This window comes from Phyllostomus discolor, chromosome X, assembly GCF_004126475.2.
Source record: "Phyllostomus discolor isolate MPI-MPIP mPhyDis1 chromosome X, mPhyDis1.pri.v3, whole genome shotgun sequence".
Lineage (NCBI taxonomy): Eukaryota > Metazoa > Chordata > Mammalia > Chiroptera > Phyllostomidae > Phyllostomus > Phyllostomus discolor.
Genome location: NC_050198.1, coordinates 36,013,262 through 36,036,442, shown reverse-complemented (window position 1 = coordinate 36,036,442; position 23,181 = coordinate 36,013,262). Strand labels below are relative to the sequence as shown.

General features: G+C 41.3%; 1 protein-coding gene across 3 annotated transcripts in view; it reads left to right on the top strand.

Annotated features, from left to right (window-relative positions):
- The window catches only part of PFKFB1 (6-phosphofructo-2-kinase/fructose-2,6-biphosphatase 1), a 45,061-nt gene that overhangs the window by 13,033 nt on the left and 8,847 nt on the right, over positions 1-23,181 (top strand). For 2 of the 3 annotated variants that reach the window (XM_036016624.1, XM_028522690.2), the window contains exons 2-10: positions 4,529-4,654; positions 6,668-6,761; positions 7,578-7,644; positions 8,541-8,615; positions 10,268-10,324; positions 12,558-12,679; positions 16,487-16,694; positions 19,395-19,541; positions 22,977-23,081. In XM_036016624.1, the coding sequence (XP_035872517.1) occupies positions 4,529-4,654; positions 6,668-6,761; positions 7,578-7,644; positions 8,541-8,615; positions 10,268-10,324; positions 12,558-12,679; positions 16,487-16,694; positions 19,395-19,541; positions 22,977-23,081 (1,001 nt within the window). Of the gene's footprint in view, positions 1-780; positions 795-4,528; positions 4,655-6,667; positions 6,762-7,577; positions 7,645-8,540; positions 8,616-10,267; positions 10,325-12,557; positions 12,680-16,486; positions 16,695-19,394; positions 19,542-22,976; positions 23,082-23,181 lie in introns of those variants that run through there. The other variant, XM_036016625.1, reaches the window with a different exon arrangement.

Below are 23,181 nucleotides of genomic sequence, written 5' to 3'. Positions count from 1 at the left end.
TGGCAACTATAAGTTTGTTCTCTGTACCTATGAGTGTGTTTCTGTTTAGTTTATTTGTTTAGTTTGTTTTTTAGATTCCACATATAAATGAAATAATTAATATTGTGTTTGTATTTCCCTATCTGACTTATTTCACTTAGCATAATGCCCTCTAGGTCCACCCCTGTTGTCTCAAACAATTTTATTCTTTTATATGGCCAAGTTTATACCTATGTATCTGTAGTTTATACAGATATATATATACACATATATGATATCATATCTTCTTTTCCATTTAATATATGTCTTTTCCTTAATTTTTCCTATATATCTTTCATTCCCAGTGGAAGTGCTAGCTCATATAATAATCATTTGTTAAATTTTATGAGTAACTGCCCAGCTGTTTTTCAAAATGCCTGAACCATTTTATATCCCCACTAGGAATGAATGAGAGTTCCTTTTGTTCCACATCCTTGCCAGCATTTGATATTGTCATATATAGATATATAATATATATAATAAAATTTAGCTGTTCTAATAGTTATATCTCATTCTGTACTCATTCCAGTTTCAATTTGCATTTTACTAATGACTGATAATATGGAACATATTTTAATATGATACTTTACCATCTTTACAGGGCTGGTGGAATATTTTTTCAGATATTTTGCCAATTTTTAAAATTATATTTTCTCTTTTACTGTTCAATTTTAAGTGTTCTTTATATATTCTGGATACACAAGATATGTAATTTGCAAATATGTTCTCCTAATCTGAAGCATTTATTTTCATCCCCTTAACAGTGTCCTTCACAGGTCAATATTTTAAATTTTTGTTGTTTAATTTATTAATTTCTTCATGGATGGTGCTTTTTGTGATGTATCTAACAACTCATTGCCAAACCCAATATCATGCAAATTTTCTCCTATGTTTAACTTTTAGAAGTTTTACTGATTTATATTTTGTATTTAGGCCAATGATCCATTTTGAGTTACATTTTGCCTAAGATAAGACATATGTGATGATGTTCATTTGTTTCATATGGACTTCCAGTTGTTCTAGCACCATCTGTTGAAAAGACTTTATTTTTCACCAGTGAATTGCCTTTGTCCAAAATCTGTTGACTATATTTGAGTGAGTCTATTTTGGGGCTCTCTGTTGTATTCCATCAATCTATTTTTCTATGCTTTCGCCAATACCACACTATTTTGAGAAAATTAGTCCCCCCTTATCTGCAGAGGATACATTCTAAGAATTCCAGTGGGTGCCTGAAACTGCAGATAATATTGATCCCTATAAATACTATGTTTTTCCCTATACATGCATGCCTATAATACAGTTTAATTTATAAATTAGGCACAGTAAGAGAATAGCAACACTAATTATTAATAAAATAGAACAATTATACAGTATACTGTAATGAAAGTCATGTGAATGTGGTCTCTCTCTCACTCTCAGGATATCTTATTGTACTATACTCACCCTTCTTTTTCTTGTGATGATGTGAGATGATACAGTGCCTCTGTGGGGAGGTAAAGTGGGGTGAATGACATAGGCATTATGACAGAGGTAATCTTCAAGATAATTTCTTTTTTGTAGTATTTACCAATTTGATTATTTTGTGTCTGAATGGATTTTATGATTTTATCCTATTTAGGATTTACTCAGATTCTTGAATCTCTGAGTTTGTGTTTTTCATCAACTTTGGAAGTTTTCAGTCTTAATTTCTCAAATACTTTTTTAAGCCCTTCTCTTTCTCCTCTCCATCTGGAACACCAATAACATGAATATTAGCCTTTTTTTTTACACAGGCCCCCAAATCTCTGTTCTTTTATTTTTTACATTTTATTTCTCTCTTGTTCATATTAGATGACTGCTAATGGTGGATCTTTGAGTTTTTTTACTCTTTTCTCTATCATTTCTTTTTTTAATTGTTGCACAATTACAGTTGTCCCCATTTTCTCCCACCACCACTCTCCCCTGCCCTACCTGCCCCCACCTCCCACATTCAATTCTCTGCCTTCCGCCATTGTCTTTCTTCATGGGTCCTTTATACATGTTCCTTGACTTGAGCCTTCCCCTTCTTATCCCATTACCCCCCTCCTCCTCCCCTCTGGTTACTGTGAGTTTGTTCTTTATTTCCATGTCTCTGGTTATATTTTTCTCACTTGTTTGTTTTGTCGACTAGGTTCTACTTACAGGTGAGATCATATGGTATTTGTCTTTTATTGCCAGGCTTATTTCACTTAGCATAATGCTCTCCAGTTTCATCCATGCTGTTGAGAAGGGTAGGAGTTCCTTCTTCCTTTCTGCTGTATAGTATCCCATTGTGTAAGTGTACCATAGTTTTTTGATCCATTCATTTACTGATGGGCACCTAGGTTGCTCCCAGCACTTGGCTATTATAAATTGTGCAGCTATGAACATCGAGGTGCATAGGTTCTTTTGAACTGATGTTTCAGGATTCCTAGGGTATAACCCCAGCAGTGGAATTGCTATGTCAAAAAGCAGTCCCATTTATCACTTTCTGAGAAAATTCCATACTGTTTTCCATAGTGGCTGCACCAGTCTGCATTCCCACCAACAGCGTACTAGGGTTCCCTTTTCTCCACAACCTTGTCAGCACTTGTTTGTTGATTTGTTTAGGATGGCCATTTTGACTGGTGTGTAGTAGCATCTCCCTGTGATTTTAATTTGCATCTCTCTGATGGCTAGTGATGCTGAGCACCCTTTCATATGTCTCTGGGCCCTTTGTATGTTCTCCTTGGAGAAATGTCTGTTCAGGTCCTTTGCTATTTTTTAATTAGATTGTGTGTCTTCTGTCATTGAATGCATTCAGTGAGGGTATTTTTTGTTATTGTACATTTCAGTTGCAGCTGCCTTCAATATTTTATTTTTGGCTGATTTTCTGCAGTTTGAATGTTATATGCCAATGTGTTCTTTTTAAAATTTTATTCATCCTGCTTGGTGTTCTGTGAGATTCTTAGTTCTCTGGTTTGGTATCAATCACAAATTTGGAAAGATTTTGGCAATTACTTCTTCAAATATTTCTTCTTCCCCATTCTCCTTCTGAAAGTCTAATTGCACATATATTACACTGTTTAATAGTGTTCCCAAGTTTTTGGTTTTCTCATTTTGTTTTATTTTTTACTCTTTTTTATCTGTGCATTTCAGTCTGTATAATTTCTATTGATCTATCTTCAAGTTCAGTGATTCCACAGCTGTGTCAAGTCCGCTGATGAGCACATGAAAGGCATTCTTCAGATCTGATACTGTTACCATTTTTCTCTTGTATTTACATTTAATTATTTCTTATACTTTCCATTCCCCTGCTAAATTTACCTTTAGGATCTTGCATGCTGTCTACCTTTCCAATAAACCTTTTAACATAGTAGTCATAGATATTTTAAATTCCTTGTCTCATAATTCCAATCTGTGTGTTTTAACTGAGTCTGGTGCTGATGATTTGTCTCTTCAGACTTTGGTTTCTTCTTGCCTTGATTCTTCCCTTTTTGCTTCTCTCTGGAGACAATTTATTTCTTGCATCCTTTAAAGATATAGTCCATTATTACCTATTTTTTTTTAGCCTGGTAGTGGGAAATAGGGAACTAAGGACATTTTATGCTATTCTGATTAAGCCTAACTCTTAGACAGGCTTACCCTGAGTCTTAGAGGTGTGAACGTCCCCAGCATTCTGCCCCTCCTCTAAATATAACGGTGGGCCTAGCACATATTCCTGCTCCTCCTGGATTAGAACATTTTTCCATTTTTCTTCTCCAGCTGTATAGAGTTTCCACCATTGCCTTCAGTTCCTGCTGTCCTTCCTTCTGCAGATTAAAGCTTATTTTCCTTAGGGGAGATACAGAAGTTTGGTCTGGGTAGAGTTTCAGTGGTGTAGCCACTCCTCTCTGCCAGCTGCAATGAATTTCCACCAGTGCTCTTATGCTAGAGTTTTATTGTCTTTCTCCATGATGATTAAGGCTTTTGTTCCATAGGATATGTAGGTAGAATGGCCTGGGAAAAATTTCAGCAATGGCTGCTGTTTTGTTTCCATCCCAAAGCCAGAACTACAGGATATCTTTCTCAGGATTCTTCTCAGTCTTCCCTATTAGCACTTGGTGGAATTCTAAAGGAAAAGTCTACAAGAGGATGCCAGACCACCTACGTCTACAGCCCCCAGTGTCTTCACATTATTACCCTAGCCCACAACCAACATTATGCAACTCCTTAATCATTCTTAGCTGAATTTCTTATGAGTTTATATGCTGTTCAGTAGTATCTGTGAAAGATAAATATCTGGGCACTCTTGCTCCCTGCAAATGCTTGTCTCTACAGATTTTGGATTAACTGTTTGTACTGCAGTCTCAGGGTTGGTGTTTTGTTTTGTTTTGTTTTGATGAATTCAAGAGAAGTCAATTTGCAATTTCAGGGGTTTTTATATAGTTATAATGGGGGCAAAGATGGTCCTTCCAGTTCTACATCCCTGTGGTGATACCAGAAGATCATGTGAATCTGGAGATAAGGTTTTGAGGCTCTGTTTGTCTTCCAGCATCCATACCCCAGTTTACCAATTCCCCCACAATGGTGATTATGGTGGGTTTACCAGCTCGAGGAAAGACTTACATCTCTACAAAGCTCACCCGATATCTGAACTGGATCGGAACACCAACTAAAGGTAAGTCTCTGAAACCTTTTGTTATATAGCCCCCTACAGGCCATTGGCTGAAAACACAGTAAGGTAGCAAGCCTCCGAAGGGACAATGCCCTGGGTACCAGGAAAGTCTCAATTATTAACAGAATGTGGACTATTACTGCTACTGCTACTACTACTATCACTACCACTACACTCTTATCAAATTTTAAAATTTCTTGAGCACATATGCTGTGTTCAATCCCATGCTAGGTAGGAAAACTGGTACGATTACATTTCTTTCCCAAAGAGCTCCATTTTTGCAAGACCTCAAGACAACTCTATGGCTAGGATACTATTTTTATTGCTATTTCTATTATTACCATACAAATTTTCATTAGCATTACCATTCCTTCACAACCTTAAGGTTCTCTTCCAAACTTAGCAGCATGTGGAATCAAGCACTTTGAAGCTGCAGCCAGAAGGGACCCAGAGCATTTTCACTAAAGCTGGGCATCTTAGCTCACCTCATCCTCTTGAGTCCAGAAGGCGTCTTCTCTCTCCAAGCCTCTCCTTAGGTCTAAGCCTGTCCACTCCCCCTCCCCAGCCGGAAGTGGTCCTGCCTCATTCCGCCTCCAGAGGGGTCTTCTTCCCTGCCTGTCAACCTCCTTCCTGCTCCCTGCTCCCACCTTTCCATTCTCCTCAATATGGTCTCTTTTGTGCTTACTACCTCTTATTCACCAATCAATCTCTTTTCCAGTTGATTTGCCTGTCCCCCACTGTGCATCCCCATTCCTATTTGATCCCTCTGGGCTCCCACACAAACCCTACTCTAATGTGCTTGCTTCCTGTCTGCTCCAGCCCAGTCCATTCTCACAGAGGCTCTCACAGTCATATTTCAAAGCTCACAGCTGACCATACATACAGTCTCCAAGGGATCTCTTGGCCTGCAGACTTAAAAGCAAGCTCCGTAGCCTGTTGTTCAAGGCCTTCCACAGTCAGCCCTTGCCAGTCTCTCAAGGCCTCAGTCACAGTCGATGACTTACCATTCCCCAAACGTGTTCTGCCTTCTGCCAATGCCACACCTTTGCTCAAGCTGTTCCTCTACCTGCAATGTCTTTGTTCCCCACTCCAGCCCCCCATGCCTTCCTCTAAAAGGCCTGCCCTCCTAAAAGGACTAGTTCAAATGCTGCTTTCTCCACGAAACCTTCTCAGGTCACCCCAAGTTAATTAGTCTTTTCTTGCCCCTTACTTTGTTGCACGGATCTGTCAGAGTACTTGACAAACTGGGTGAGAGCTCTCCACTTACTGGTTTATTCTCTGACCTATCTGCTGGATTCTGAGCTCTTTGAGAGTCTCATCACGCAGATATGGTTTAGCTCTGAGACCCCAGAACTCACATCTGGCTTTACAGAGTGAGCATCAGAAAATATTTATTGGTTGAATGAATGAAATATTATATTACTTCTTTGCTTATTATCCCCTTTCCTTCCCTTCCCTCCTCTCTAGTTTTACACCATTACAAATGAGAAGGTATGACCTAGAGAGGGCATAAATTTAGATTCTCTATTGTGATACAGAAAAATGTGGTAACATTGGACTATGGTTCAGAAAGCCCAAACTAGTTCTGACCCACTGTTGGACCCTTAGTGATTGATTTTACTCCCTGGATCTAAGTTTATCTTTCTAATGGAGTAGAGCATGAAAAGGGTTGGAGTTTGTGATAAAATGGAATTGTGAATCAACCACCAGCTTTGGAGCCAAATAGCCCTGGGTTTGAATCCTAGCTCCTCAGTAATTGTGAATGTTACTTACTATCTCTGAACTTCAGTTTTCTCATTTGTAAAATGGGAATGGTGATTCCCACTTTTCAGGATTATTGTAAAAAATAAATGATCTGGTAGCCATAATTCGAAGCTTTGTAAGCACATTATATAGCTACAAATTATACCTTATTCTACCTACCTCTAAAATCCCTCCCAACTAGGACATGGGAATTTTTGTTGTTGTTGCCGCTGAAATCTTCCTAACCTCTTCACCAGTGTTCCCTGCTTTCAGTGTTTAATTTAGGTCAATATCGAAGAGAGGCAGTTAGCTACAAGAACTATGAATTCTTTCTCCCAGACAACATGGAAGCTCTACATATCAGGAAGTAAGTACCTAACATTTTGAGGACCTGTGCTGGCCCCTGGCTGAGGGAGGGCTTTGTTCAGATGTTGATAGACTAGAGCAGAGACACTAGGGTTAGCAAGGAGGCCCTCCAGACTCTCAAATGGTGGTTTGGATAGCCATCTTACCCAAAGCCTGTTTCTAGTCATAGCTATCCCCTGCTTAAGAACTTTAAACACTCTCCTACTTCTGACAGGGAAGAATGGAAATTTCTCAGCCTAGCATTTGAGACAAGAGTCTTAATAGTTGGGCATACTACAGTCTGTTCAATCTTATCCATTCAATCTCAAAGTCTCTCTCCTCTCCAAGACTCTGAACACTTTTAGAAGAGAGCCTGTGTCTCACTTATTGATCCATGCCCATGAGGATAATAGAACCTTGAAAAGAGTAATCACTAAATAGATTTTTTCCAAAACCATAAACCATTGTCAATGTCATATCTGTGCTTGTGCTGTTACCTGTGCCAGGAATGCCTTCTACTTTACAGATCATATACTCAGGCTCTAACTGAATTCAAGAACCCATTCAGGTCTATTAACTCAGGGGTTGGAGCCTTTAATATTATGCTGTGTCAGTCAATTTTTCCTAGGTATGCCACTTTATACCTGCTCTTAAAATGTATACACAGATCCACTGTCACCTGTGTGACCTCTCTGTGCTGGTCATGTATAAATATTTACTAGGCAAATAATATAATGCAGGACATGTGAGAGATGGTGCAAAAGATACTTAGAAAAATTGAGAGGAACCAGTCTTGGGAATAAGTCTTGTCTGGTTTTTTTTCCTCCATCTTTTTCAGGCAATGTGCTTTGGCAGCCCTTAAGGATGTCCATGATTATCTCAGCCATGAGGAAGGTCATGTTGCGGTAAAGAAATTTGCATTTTTCCTAGGATTTCTGCTGGGATGGAGAACAGCTAATATGTATTGAATATTTACTATGTTCCACACATTATTCTAAGTACTTTGTACATATTAATTTAATTCCATCTTACCCCATGAGGAAGGTATTATAAGTATTCCCCCATTTTATATCCCAGAAGAATGACACACAGAAAGATTAAATAATTTCCCATTATGGCATAGTATGAATGTGGCAGAACAGAACTGAAATCCAAGTTGTGTAGCTCCAGAATCTATACTTTTAGCTACTATACCTACCATTCCACTCCCAAGAATTTAGTAGGACTACAATAGAATTTAAAACTAAAGTACAAACTGTTTAGTTCTGAGATTTACCTAAACATCTTAGTCAATTTATTCTCATAGAGACCCTGGAGATAGGATTTGCAAATTTGAAAAATGAAAAAGATCTTCAAATATGCAAATTGTCCCATCTAAGGTGCTGAGGATAGGGAGTTGTTTCCTGTTCTTAAAGAGCTCCAAAGTGATAGGGAAGGAAGAAGCCTTACCTAAGAGTTGAGAAATCAGTTCTAGCTGTGCTCTGTCAGCAACTCTCAGGGACTTGGTTAAAGCAAATCCTTCCTCTAAGACTCAGCTACTTCACCCTACTAAAAACCCACAATTGTTTTCTTGCATTATTATTCCTGTAAGAGCCTGCTACACTTTGGGTAGATAGCAGGGCTCAATAAGTGTGAGAAATTGATACAAGCCAATTACAAATCCTTGCTATCCTTCATCACCCAGTCCCAGTTCTATCCCCTTCTGGTAGCACTCCAATTAGCTGACCACAAGGATGGTCAAAGAGTAGGCATTCTATCAGCACCAGACTCACAGCAAACCAGTCTCATCATCTGCCTCTAGGTTTTTGATGCCACCAACACTACCAGAGAACGACGGTCACTGATTTTGCAGTTTGCTAAGGAACATGGTTACAAGGTACAGTAACACTGCTACTCTTATCTAGAACCTACTTATCCAGGTGTAAATCCTAAAGAAAGGCAAAGCAGAGGACTCATAGAGGCTAATCAGCTACCTTAGGCTCAACATTTTAATTTGTTTGAGATGGCTTTCCAGATAATGTTTAGAAGCAACACAACAGAACAGGAAAGGAAAGGTGCCACATTAGGCAATTGAAGATGACTGCTGACAGGCTGGCACTGTAAGAGAAGGATGAGGAAAGAGGAGAGAGAACCACTACAAAAAGCATGTGAATTAAAAACCAGTAAACACAGCAAAGGAAACAATTATCAAAATGAAAAAACAACCTACTGAATGGGAGAAGATATTTGTGATATATCTGATAAAGGGTTAATATCCAAAATACAAAGAACTCATACAACTCAACATCAGGAAAACAATACAATTAAAAAATGAGTAGCAGACCTGAATTTCTATTTATCCATAGGAGACATACAGATGACTGATACACATATGAAAAGAGGTTCAACATCACTAATCATCAGGGAAATGAAAATCAAAACCACGATGGGATACCACCTCATACCAGTCAGACTGGCTATCATCAAAAAGCTAACTAGTAACAAGTGTTGGTGAGGATGTGGGGAAAAGCGAACTCTCATTCATTGTGGGTGGGATTATAAATTGGTGCAGCCACTATGGAAAACAATTGAAATTCCTCAAAAAATTAAAAATGGAATTGCCATATAGCCTAGCAATACCACTTCAGGGTATTTATCCAAAGAGGAAAAAAACAATAATTCAAAAGTGCTATAAATAGCAGCACTATTTACAATAGCCAAAGCAACCTTGGTGTTCATCAATAGATGAATAAAGAAGATATGGTAGAGAACAATTAGGTGCCTAGAAAGCCATAATGTTCCAAAAGGAATGTGTATACTCTCATATACATATACACATATATACACACACAATGGAATATTACTTGGCAATTAAAAGAATGAAATCTTGTTTGCGACAAGGTTGGACCTAGAGGGTTTTGTGCTAAGTGAAATAAGTCAGACAAAAAGAGACAAATACCATATAATTTCACTTGTTTGTGGAATCTAAAAAATGAATAAATAAAACAGAAAAAGACCCACAGATACAGAAAACAAACTGATGATTGCCAGAGGGGAGAGGGGAGAGGGGTTAAGGAGATGGGTGTAAAAGATGAAGGGGGATAAAAAGATTTTATTTGCAAAAAAAGAAAGAAAATAACTACTGCTCTAGAAAATGATAATTTTAGCTTAATTAGTTGGGTGAATTGGCCTCAGGAAAGTTGGCTTCAGGTGAAATGGTATCAGGTGAGCTAAATTCCCATTACTACCTTAGCATGTCCATCTCTCTTGGAGCATTATGTCTAAGAACCAAATTCATTTTGTAGACATTATTTATAGGATCCTACTTAAAAAAAAAAACAGTAAAAACACGAAGCAATAATCTTGAGTCATTCAATTTACAGCCAATCTGCCTCATAAAAATCAGAATCCTAAAGCACTACTGTATGAAATTATGTTGTCAAAGATGCTCTAAGGATGACTCAGAAACATTTAGAAGGGGTCAAACTATGATTGGCTCCTATCAAACATAATTCCCTGCTGGAAATATTTCTTTTGTTTTTCTTACAGGTGTTTTTTATTGAGTCCATCTGTAATGACCCCGGCATCATTGCAGAAAACATCAGGGTAAGGAGCCCAAGTTACCCTTCCTCCTTACTTTGCCTCAGGCTTGGATCATGCCTAAAAATATATCTATGAGATTAAAAAAGGCATTCTTCTCCAGGGTTCCCTTCCCACTTTCTATAGGAAGCATTCCCTGATGATTGTGGCCTACAATTTTCCTATAGAATTAAATGAAGCCAATATATATAGAGATTAATATGCACCAGGTACCAAGCTTGACTCTGACTTTTTCACAACAAATGTGCATGTTAAGAATCATTTCAGTGTCGGAAAAAAGAAACTGAGGTTCCAAGAGGGAAAGTGAGTTGTCAAGGGTTTATACAGCCAGAAAGAGGTAGAAATGGGACTGGACCTCAGGTTTGGCTATCTGCCTCAAAAGATCTTTATTGTACCTCACAATTCATATCAGAATTATCACTCCTCTTAGATTCTAGGCATGTGGTCTAGAACTAGATCACTTAACACATTTTACTCTTTCTTATTTCATCAAATTACTGGAGCTCAGGGGCAGAAAAGACTTTAAAAGTCATCTCCTTCAACCTTTCATCAGATACCTGAAATCTCAGGTAAATGTTTGTATAGATTTTTTTCTTCAGACATCTAGTGACAAGAGGCTCATCGCCTTCATCAAATACAGTCCAATCAAGTTGAAATCTACCTCCTTGTAATTCCCACTTATGGTCCTACTTTTGCCTCTAGGAGCAAAGAACATGTCCAATCCCTCCCTTTCCTCTTCACCTATCCATCTAGCCATCCATTTATTGATTTAACAGAAAATGAATCCATACACCTGTGCCAGGCCATTCCAGGTATTAGAGACATAGAAATTGATAGAGAAGAGTCTTGCTCTTTTTTAAAAAGATTTTATTTATTTATTTAAGAGAGAGGGGAAGGGAAGGAGAAAGAGAGGGAGAGAAACATCAACATGTAGTCACCCCTCACGTGTCCCCAAGTGGGGACCTGGCCTGCAACCCAGGCATGTGCCCTGACTGGGAATTGAACCAGTGACCCTTTGGTTCACAGGCCTGAATTCAATCCGCTGAGCTACACCAGCCAGGGCTAAGAGTCTTGCTCCCAAGCTCACAGTCTAGTAAGAGAGCCTGGCAAGTTTATATACATAACTCTGTGAGATCAATGCTAAGATGAGGGAATAAAGGAAGCTTGAGGACCTAACCTTGCATGGGAGGAATAGGGTATATCAGGAAATCTTCTTAATGAAAGTAATAGCTTACATGCACCTTGAAAAATGCATAGGAATTTGGCAGGCAAAGAATGGAAAATAAGGGAATAGCATGTAGAGGAAGAGGGGAACAATGGGAGATGAGGATGAAAAAAATTATTTGGGGCCCAATCATGACAAACCATGAGTCGGTTGCTAAAATATTTCATACTTTGTCCTAAAATATATGAGAAAATGTAAAAAGTTTTAAGCAAGGGAATTCCATGGTCAGATGTGCATGTTAGAAATATCCTTCTTAGAAAATTGTACTTGAATAATAATAAAAAATTGAAACAACAACAACAAAAAAGAAATATTCTTCTGGCTGCTGGTATGGGGAATATATTAGAAATAACAAGATTTTACACAGAGTGATCAGTCACAAAGCTATCATGAACATCCAGGCAAGAGAAAATGAAGGCCAATTAGAGAGATATTTAAAAGATACAGTGGAGAGGATTTCAGTGCCTGCTGAGAGGTGGGGAATGTTTGAAAGGGACACATCTATTATAAGGTGACTTCCAGATTTCTTTAGCCTCAGGTAACTGAGTGGAAGATAGCACCACTCACTAAGATGAGTAGAAATGGAGGGAATTGGAGATACCAGCCCTTCAGAAAACCAAACCCAACATGCCATGTGCTTCCAGTAAACACTTGATACATTTAAGCCATTATGACCTCTGGCCAAGATCTTGTGTTCCTCTTCTTCAACCATTTCTGACATCACAATTTCCAGTCCTCTTATAAACATTCTTCTGAAACATTGTACACTATAGAACTGAATATAATGTAACATACCTTGTTCAACTACACAGATATATAAGTGGTGAGAATTATACAATCCAGGTTTTCGGTGCATGCATTTTATAAACTTAAGCAAGACTCTTTCTCCAAGTCTCAATTTTGCCATTTTTATTATGAGGTATGTTGTACTCAATGATCTCTAAAGGCCCTTCCCAAGGACACTGCCAGAGTTTCTGTCTTCCACGGTCCCTCTGTCCTTCTCCCTCCTCCCAGCAAGTGAAACTCGGAAGCCCTGATTACATAGACTGTGACCGAGAAAAGGTTCTGGAAGACTTTCTAAAAAGAATTGAATGCTATGAGCTCAATTACCAACCCTTGGATGATGAACTGGACAGGTAAGAGCCCAGAACCCCAAAATCCAGGTCGGGATCCTTAGCCATGTTTTGATGTCCTGTAGAACCTAGGAAAATTTCCTCCCTCTCTTGGCCTCAACTTCTTTATGTGTAACATTAGGGAGTTTGACTTGATGATTTGTCAAGGATGCTCCTAGCTCTACTTATCAATGAGGTGGTCATTCCTTGATGTGTAAGGTGTTCATGAGAGGATTGAAGGAGTGCTTTCCTGACCAATATGGACATATCAGGGACCTGATCTCAGGGTGAGGAGGCAGGGGGAGCCTCCCTCCTGTCTTTATAGCTATTATTTTTTGAAAAGTGTTCTTTACTCATGAATGGTACTTCAGTTTTCAAATATGTTCATCTTGTTTAATTGAATCCCTTAAGCACCCCTGTAGAATAGGGGTGAAATAGGTCTTATGATCATAAATTTCAAGAAGAGGAAATTGAGTCTTAGAGAGCTGAACACACTTGCCAAAGCTCCCACCATAACTCAATAGTAGAGCTGGGATTCTAACCACATATTCTGTCTCCTAGCCATGTCTCTTCTTACAGTACCCACATATACCTTTTCAATAAATAAGTATTTCATCCTTCTTGGCTGTGGTATACATAGGAAGTGTAAATAAGGACAAGAGAAGTGGATTCTATCCTCAGGTAGCTTCCATAGTGCCTGGCAATGTGGGAAGACACCTGAAAAATTTGAAGCTTTCATTCAAAATACCAGGTAAATATAGGAGAGGTGTTAGCTGACAGTATAGGGAAGATGTTAAGTTTTAGACACAAGGTATTCCCAGAACCCTACTCTCTTTCAAAATGGGTTTTGATGAGAAGAGACTCACATCACTCAGATTTTTTGGAACCCAAGTAAGAAGGGTAAGGAGGTTTCAACAGTCAATACTATACTAGGAAGTTTAAAGAATATCTTTCCAGCTTTGTCTAACTGAAGTCCTAAGAGGTGAGCATTGTTACTGCCTTAATCCTCAAATTGGGAAATGGAAACCCAGAGTAGGGAAAGGGCTTACCTGAGACCACATAATGAATCAATAGCAGAATATATACTCAAACCTTATCTTCAAACTTCCATCCTGGTTCTTCATTTATCACATCTCAATATCATCATAAAAAGTGTCACATGAGGCTTAGACACTCAGTACAAGAGTCAAGACCTTATGTACAAGTGTGAGGATTGTTCTCTGTGCATGGGCATTTAGGCCAAGTGTGCACTTACTTCTTTCACCATAGCACGTATGCTGGAGTGGGGCTGTTTTTTCCCTGAGGAAAGTGTTACCTTTTCAAATTTCCACAAAAGGGCTAGAAGCACATGGTGGAAGAAGTTTGAAGGAGAAGAGCTCAAGGTAAATAATGATATTGAGAAAGCCCCATAGCCTTCAACCTATTCTTCTGCAGGTGTTCAGATGTTTAATGAATCAATTCAGGCATTAAGATGACTGATTATGAGGGTTGGCTTTATTTAATTATTTTCCATCAGAAGACAATTACAGCCCATGCCTCAGGGCCCAGCCCTAATCTGTGTCCTAGGAACCCAAAGAAGAAAGGTCCATCCCTGCTCTAATAGAATGACCACTTGGTAGACAGTGAGTATGCAGTTGATTAGAATAGTGGTGATGGTAGAACAAGTGTGCTAGAGGAACACAGAGGAGGGGACCCAGCCTGGCTCTTTGGAAGAGGTCTAGAAGAGCAAGTTTACCTAGTAGGTACACTAGATGTGTTTACGGCACCAGCAAAGCAGAGGCTACCAAAAATAAGAAGAAAATAATCTTGAAATATTTTAATATTTTATATTTCCAGCATGAGTTAGTCAAAATGGAAAAAAAAATGAAATCAGAACTTGGTAGAACCTCCTGATATTATAATAGACTTTATAATTTTATTTAAATTTTACATGGTATGTATGAGTATTAGCTACTGTAATACTTTTGGTGTGAAGCACCTCTGATCCTGGGCTCAAAGAAGCCTTCTAGAGAGAGTGAACATACTGGCTCTTGACAGATGGAGGCATAGGACCTCAACTTTGGAGGCCAGGCAAGGAACACGTTTTCAAGCAAAGAGAATAGCACTTCATAATGGCCTAGTTAAATCTGAATAAGAGTAGAGGAGTACAGAGAGTATTCCAGCAAAGGCATAAAGGCTGCAGTGAAACAAAGAAGTTATGAGCGTGAGCATGGAATAGTGAGGTGAGGCCAAGTAGGACCAGTATGTGAAGGCACCTAGAATATCAGACTAAGCTGAAGGATTTGGAAATTCTCCTGGAGCCACCAAGAACCTAGTGTCAGGAACAGACAGTAACCATGCAACAATGCTACATTATCTATTTTCTAATTGTAAACTCTGAGAGTCCTTGGAGAGGATGACCTTAAGCAAATCACTTCCTCTCTCTGTTTCAGCTTCCTCAACCATAAAACACAGATAATAATCTCCACTTTCTAGGATTGTTATATGGATTCATGTACTTGAAATTCTGCATTCCCTGCCAGAAGCCCCCAAAATATTTAGCAAATATGAATGCCCTGTGGGACCCATTAGACATGAATGATAGGGATGGGCATGATGAGCATGGTGCAGATAGAAATGCTTTCTTTAGGAACATCAGAGAAATTTTCTGAAACCAAACCCATCAGCCTTACCTGTTTTGGGTTAGTGCAGCTATTCCCATTCACTGGGTTTTGTTACTGTGCACACAGGGTTCCTGGTGTGTCACCTCATTGCCCCAGCCTCCCCCACCTGTTTACAGTGATTACCCTGAACTCCTTATAATCAGACAATTTAGGAATTAATGCCTGGCACAGCAAGTGCCTCAGAAGTCTTGCTCCATGGTTCTAGTCTTCTGATTAGTCAATGTCTCCCATTTTGAGCTCTCAGCAAAGAGGTTGTTGAATAATTTGATTATCATTCTGTTTATAGTAGTTAGTTTATGACAAGTCACAGAACTGAGGTGATTAAACAGGGGCTTTAAGCAAGGACCACAAGTTTCCCCCTGATGCTGTAAACCATCTGTGTATTCCCACATGCCAGCACTTGGCACACCTTAAAGTAAGTCACTAGTGACTGTTTGGAGAATAGGTGTTGAGCATTGATCATGCATTTCTAAATATGTATTCCCACCTGGCCTAACAGCTCCCAAAGGGCAAATGCTGAGTCCTCAGCCCAAGCACAATGCTTAGAACAGACAAGGGTGTGTGTGCTGACTTCATGGAAGATAAGTAAAGAACCCAACTTACTCTCCTTTCTGAGTAAGGAAAGAGACATACACAGAGACACAAGCACACAAATACATAATCTGGTAACTGCCTACAGAGTGTAAAGTACAATATATCATAGCAGAGGTTCAAAGAACAGAGAGGCAGAGCTTGGCTCATGACTTGAAAGAGCAAGGGAGTGGACAAATCTGGAGCTGCCAATGAGATGTTGGAGGTATCCAGGGACACAGAGGATTACCTCTTCTCTCCGAGAATGTCAGGAATGTGAATCACAGAAAAGGGAATCATAGATGCCTGGAGTGTGATGAATGAAGGTGAAAAGACAACCTGGCTCAAGTTGAGACTGAGAAAAGGAGACAGAGGGAGATGGTAGTAGGCAGTGAGCTCCTAAAGGTGGTCAGGAACCAAGTCTCTAGAACAGGTACCCAGAAAAAGACAACATATAGCATCTTGTTAGAAGAAAGGTAGGTGAGAGCTGGGTTGTGGGGGAGGCTTGAAGTCGGGTAGGTGTTGGGAGTTTCTCTTGGGATTACTCTCTCCACCTTCAGCCCCTGAATTTTCCTTGCTCTTGCTTGGATTGACCCAGCCACCTATCCTACATCAAGATCTTCGACGTGGGCACGCGCTACATGGTGAATCGAGTACAGGACCACATCCAGAGCCGCACAGTATACTATCTTATGAACATCCATGTCACACCCCGTTCCATCTACCTATGCCGGCACGGTGAGAGTGAACTCAATCTCAGAGGCCGCATTGGAGGTGACTCTGGCCTCTCAGCTCGGGGCAAGCAGGTAGGGAGTACACCGTGCACTAAGGCACTAGCTGAACTGAGCTAGGTGGACCATGGGCAGTGGAGTGGCCACTGCCTGGGTCTTGAGGATGGGGGTACTCAGTGACAGGTCACTCCCATTCTTCTGCTCTGTCAGCCACTCTGTCTTGACCCATACTTGAAGGGTAATCATGTGCCCATAGGAGCTGCAAGTCTGAGAACTTGGTCCTGGCACTCCAGGCCTGCCCAGATCTAGCTGTTCTTCCAGCCCCAGTATGATGAGCTCCCTTTGCCCCTACCTGACTGGTCCCCTCATCTTTCTGACAACTATGCGCCTTCACTTGTGCAGTTTCCTCACCTAGGCTACCTTCCTCTGTCAGCTAGTGGCTATTACTTGGACAGACAGCTGTGCTGAAGTGCCCCATCCTTGAATCCATCTTTTCCTCTGTTGCCCAGGGCTGATGTTACACCACCTCCACCCCCCCCCCCGCCACTGCAGGTCATCACACTGTCAGTACTTACCTCTCATTAGTCACTGCTTCTTTCCTCCCCTACCTTCCACACCACCTTGCAGAGTATAGTTCCTGCTCCCCAATCTGGTCCAGGAAGCCTTCCCCTGTCCTCTCCTGCCCCCAGGCAGGTCACCAGGACCTGGGCACCATCTCTCCCAGTACTGGCCAATCTCTGACTCTATGGCATGAGCCCCTTCTATTCAGCCAAGCATTATGGGTGCTGCACATTATGGGTGCTGGCTCAAGGGACACATCCTCCCCAGGGTTCAGCCCTGAACGTGGGCTTGTTAGCACAGGTTCTTGCTGGAGGGAATCGCTTGGGGATGGGACAAGTGGGAAGTGGGGTGCAGGATGGAGTGAGTACCCTCTTTTATGGGACACTTGTGCACAGTCGCAGCACCATCTGCTTCCACCTGTGTGGCTTCACTTAATCTTTGAGGCAGCTCTGCAGGCTGGACAGTACTGTCACCGGTTTGTGGATGAGGAGGCTGAGCCCCATACAGGAGTAGAGAGCAGCCCCAGGTCACACACAGCTGGAGCCAGGACTGAAAACCAGGCCTTTCTGCCTGCCTCTCAGCATCCCCCACTGCCACAGGTGGTGGTGCCACAGGCAAGGCACCTCACCAGCAGCTGCATCCTTGTGGCTCCCTTTCAGTTGCCTTCAGACTGCCAGCCTCCTCTCGAGATGGACCCTGACCTCTGACTCTTCACCTCTCTCACTCCTTACAGCAGAGTCAGAGGCCACTGGAGGCATCAGCCCCACCTTGTGGCACCACCAACAGCCAGGGGTCTCCTAGCTGGGGCTGGCCATGGCCTTGCCTGCATAGCTCAGCACCCAGTTTGGACATGTGGCCATCTACAAATGGCATGCCTCCCTCCACACAAATGTGAGCATGTGCACACACTGCCTAGCCCAACCTTCACGCTCATGGGCACAGTGCACCATGCAATTTCCCATGGACTGTCACCCACATCAGTCACAGCAGCTCTCAGCTCTGGGTGCTGCCCATACACTCTCTGATCTCCACTCACAGAGACCAGGCTGGGCGACCTCATGCTGTTCACATCTTACAGGCAGGAGATCCAAGGCCAGAGAGGTGCTGGGACGCATCCCAGGCACATGGGGACTGTGTAAGGGAGCTGGAGCAGTTTAACCCCATCACCTACCTCCCAGCCAAGGGCTCCTTCCATCAGAACACACTGCCTGCTGACTCAGAATGCACCATTAGGATATGTGTACACAATGCCCATGTTTCTGCTTCTAAATGTGTGCCTGTGTCTCTGCATTTGTGAAGATGTTCCTCACACACCATCTGTGACTAGTAACATGCGTATACACAGAAGGAGAGTGAATCCCTTGCTCATCTGGGCTCCCACGGCCCTGTGTGGTTTCTCTTGGTGCTGTTGTTGTTTCCCTCCCTGCACTGATTGTGTCTTGAGAACAGGACACCCTATTACCCATCATAGGTCCACATACACTCAGTACATGTTTGAATGCTCTTAGAACCTGGGTACCTGGACCCCTACTAAAGCAATAAGAATTCAAAGGATCAAAGAGAAATTCCCCCAAATCCCTACCATACCATATCCACACCATACTCTGAGTACCCAGACCCTAGAAAATCTCTGCCCTTGTGGTCTAGTGTGTTTCTACTAGAAAACATGAAACCTTATTCCAGGATTTGTCCATGTAAGAGTAAGCCACATAACAGGAGTATTCACCCCTAGGTGAAGGGGTGGCCAAAGGATCAGTTTGTGGATCAAGGAGAATTGGTGAAGATATGGGCTGGACAGAACTTGGTGATGTGACTAGATGATCTACAAACATCTATGAGTGGTGGGATAGAGGCAGGAAGAGAAGGGAGGTGGACTGCTGGTAGAGTGCCTTCATTTGTCCTCTTGTCCTAGTCTCTACAAATGTTACAGGTGGGCTGTTTGTACAAATGAATAACTGAGTAGAGGGTTCAGTGACCAAGCATCAGTGAACAAACATACACACATTTACACACATAAACACATATACTCTTTTCTATTCTCTTGGGAAAGAGTATGACCTTTTTAAAAATTGGAAATATTTAAACTCTGTATTCATGCTTGTACATCATCATTCTACCATTTGTGAGATCTGAACTTGTTCTCATGGCTACCCTATATTCTTTCATCTCTTCTCTTTCTCCCCTCCTCTCCTCAACTGTACCCCCACTTTACAGTATGCTTATGCCCTGGCCAACTTCATTCAGTCCCAGGGCATCAGCTCCCTGAAAGTGTGGACCAGCCACATGAAGAGAACTATCCAGACAGCTGAGGCCCTCGGCGTCCCCTATGAGCAGTGGAAGGCCCTGAACGAGATTGATGCGGTGAGATGTAGGGGAATGCATTTCCTGGTGGATGGCAGGACTTGACTCTGGGCTTATACCCTGGGTTGCCTCTGTTTTGGCTTCTATGGTAACCTAATTAATTCAACAAACAATTCTTAACAACCAGCCATGTGCCAGACACCATTCTGTATGCTAAGGATCCAGTGAAGGCTAGAACAGAACAGACAAGTTTCCTTTCCTCATGGAGCCCAAAGGCAGACAGTAAATAAGACACTGCATCTCATGTGCAAAGGATTGTGAGAGGGGAAGTACAAGGGACTGTGGAGGCTCAGAAGGTGAGGGTGCTCCTGACAAGACTTGCTGATGGGAGGTTTACAAGGAAAGCTTCCTACATGAAGCTAGAGGTGAGAAAAGAAACAGGCAAAATGGGCTGGAGAGGATAAATTTAATTTCAGTGGCAAGGAACAGCTCATGTGAAGGCCAAGAGGTGATAAGAGAGCATGGTATGTACAAAGAACTGAGGATAGAATAGTAGAGAGGTTGGGGCTATGATTGTAAGGTCTGGAAATAAAGGAGAAAAGGTTAGAAAGGAAGGCAGCTTATATGGCTTTATATCATGTTGAAGGATTTGGATGCTACCCTATAAAAGGGAAGCCATTGATATGGTCTAAGTCAAGGAGGAGTGGCTTGAACATGATTCACATTTTTTCAAATAAAAAGACCACTCTGGCCACGTGTGGAGACTAGGTAGGAAGAAGGCCAGAATGAGCATGTAGACCAGTATGGAGATGGCTGCATTAGTCCAGGCAAGAGGCAAGGGTGGCACTGGAGATGGAAAGAATAAACACTTAGGAAATATGTCATCTGACCCTCATGACATGGCAATCTCTCTTCAGGTTTTCTCATGAGCTCTTTGAAAAAGGCATTGTTTCCTCTCCATTGTCTCACCTGCACTATATATATGTTCACATCAGGTAGCAGTGCACAGGTTATGATTGTTAGATCTCAGAGTAAAAGCTTCAACACAGGTGTGGATAACTTGAATGTAGGTAGGTTAACTTGCTTCTCTACTAAATATACCTGTACAAATACAGACAAGTATATGTGTATACATACATACATACATACACACATATGTACTTAACTATACATGCACAGTGATACACATACATAGAAAAGGTATGTACAGCATTGTTCTAGATATCACATGTATTTGCTATAAAATGCATGCAAGAAAACATGTAAGTGCTTCATCATAAGAGTAGAGTTATGCTTTGTTTCTAGCACATACATGATGTAAACATTTCATGGAAACTTACTTTGTTTCACCATTGGGGTGGTACTGGAGATGGAGATTGGTTCCTGTCTTCACTGAGTTTTCAGACTAAACAGGGCAGACAGATAAATAAACAAAGGAGTACACAACAGTATGTGTAATACAGGTTCTGACATGCTGCTATAGGTACACTGATGTCAGGGCAGGGCATCTGGCTCAACCACTATCTGCCTGGAGGAAATGATGCCAGTGTTAACTTGGAGGGTTAATATTGAGCCAGGTAGAGGAGATCAGGAATGGCTGCCAAGCAGAGAGAACAGCTTAAGCAAAGAGGGTATTGTGTGTATGTAGAACTGCTAAAGTTGGAGCAGTGGAGAGTAAGAGGGAAGAAAAAGGAATAGGTTTGAGAGAATTTTAGGAGGTAGAGTATCAGTAATCCATTATGAGGGGGTGGGTCAGGAAGAGGCAAGAATTTAGAATGATGCCTAGGTTTCTGGTTTGTTTTCCATGATCAGTAATATATTAATAATCAGTTCCATTGATTGAGTCTTTAAAATGTGCTTTGTACATCCTGTACTAGTCTCTTTTGCACATACTACCTCTAATATTCAAAACATTTTTGTGGGATAATGTAATTCTCCTCATTTTGCAGCTAAGGAAAATAAAATTCAGAGAAATTAGGCAATTTTCCTTAAGTCAATAGGGAATCAGTGACTATTTCCACAGGCAACAGGTTGCCAGAATGCTTCAGAATAAAGCTGAAGCCAATCTAGAAGGACCTTGGGTATTCCATAAGGCACACTTCCTCTCATGGGCACTGTTAGTTGGAGAAGTTTGACAATGCAAAGTTGTTTGTGGGCTAGGGCAGAGGTGAGCCTCACCCCTAAGGGAAACCTGGTAGATTGATCAAAAGACAACAGCCACAGCCTTCTGCTTTCCCTATAGGAAGGTCCAATCCTTGGAATCCAGAAGGAAAACATAAACCCAACATCACTTTCCTATTCCAGCAGCAGCCACATCACTTCTGGAGACTTCTCAGTGGACTCAGAGCTCTTATATGCCCCTGAGGAACAATCTCTGGCTCCCAATTTCTTCTTTGGGTGGGGAGAGTGTATCTCCCCTAGGCCCACTCTGAAATTGTTAGGGATTTACTAATCTTTGCCTTCTGAGATTTCCGTAGATGGCTGTTTCTTTATCTGCCAGAGGTTCTAGAGCAGAGGTAGGGGCAGGAAGGATGAGAAATGCTATAAAATGGAAGAACCTGCTGTGGATGCACAAACTTGCATACACAGTCATACACACACCCCATGTATGCTTACCATCACAGACATGCACTTCACAGACACATGGACCCACTAGTCAGACACAGGCCCTCTCTCAGACATATCTACCAATAACACCTACACCATATGCATGCACACATACACACTTACAGACACACCCAGAGATACATATAGACACACTCACAATCACCACAGACACACGTGCTATCTTTGCATATTTCTACATCACATGAACACAGAGGCATACCATAGACACATACACAGTACAGACACACAGCCTCAAGCATATTACCACAAATTCACACAGATATCAGACATAGGCACACATATATTCACACATATACACTAGAAACATAATCAGGGACATACAGATTCACAAATACATATGCCACAGATACACTGAGACACACATGGAAAGACATACCATAGAAACAACCATGCAGGCACATTGTCAGATGCTCAGACACCCTGTACACACACAATCACACAAGTACACTACATATAATGAAATAAATACACAAACACAAAGCATAGGTCCCTCAACATACCACAGGTACACACCATAAAAATGCTGCATCCACACATGCAAAGTCACACATCCTTAAGCTCAACTATTGATACAAACCCATACATATATGTACAATGTGCACCTAAAAACATATTAGGACAATCATATGACATATCACAGAGATCTACCATATACTCACCCTGAACACACCTATGCACCTGCACTCATTCTCACATCTGCACAGCCACACACTTTGTGCACACACACACTCAGCGGGCACAAACCCAGAGCTGTGTTCACAGAAACCTAGATGCTACTGTTCAACAATCATTTGGCCTCAAAACTATGCTAAAGACTGTGTGGATTTCACCTTGTAAATATTTTTGTCCCCAAATAACTTTCCTCAGGGTGTGTGTGAGGAGATGACCTACGAAGAAATTCAGGAACATTACCCTGAAGAATTTGCACTAAGGGACCAAGATAAATATCGCTACCGCTATCCCAAGGGAGAGGTAAGGTTTGAAGGATGGGCTGATTCATAGAACTCCTCCCCAAAGTCTCCATTCCAGTGGTTAGGTTCCATAGTTTCCTAGATTGCTTTAGAAACAAGGT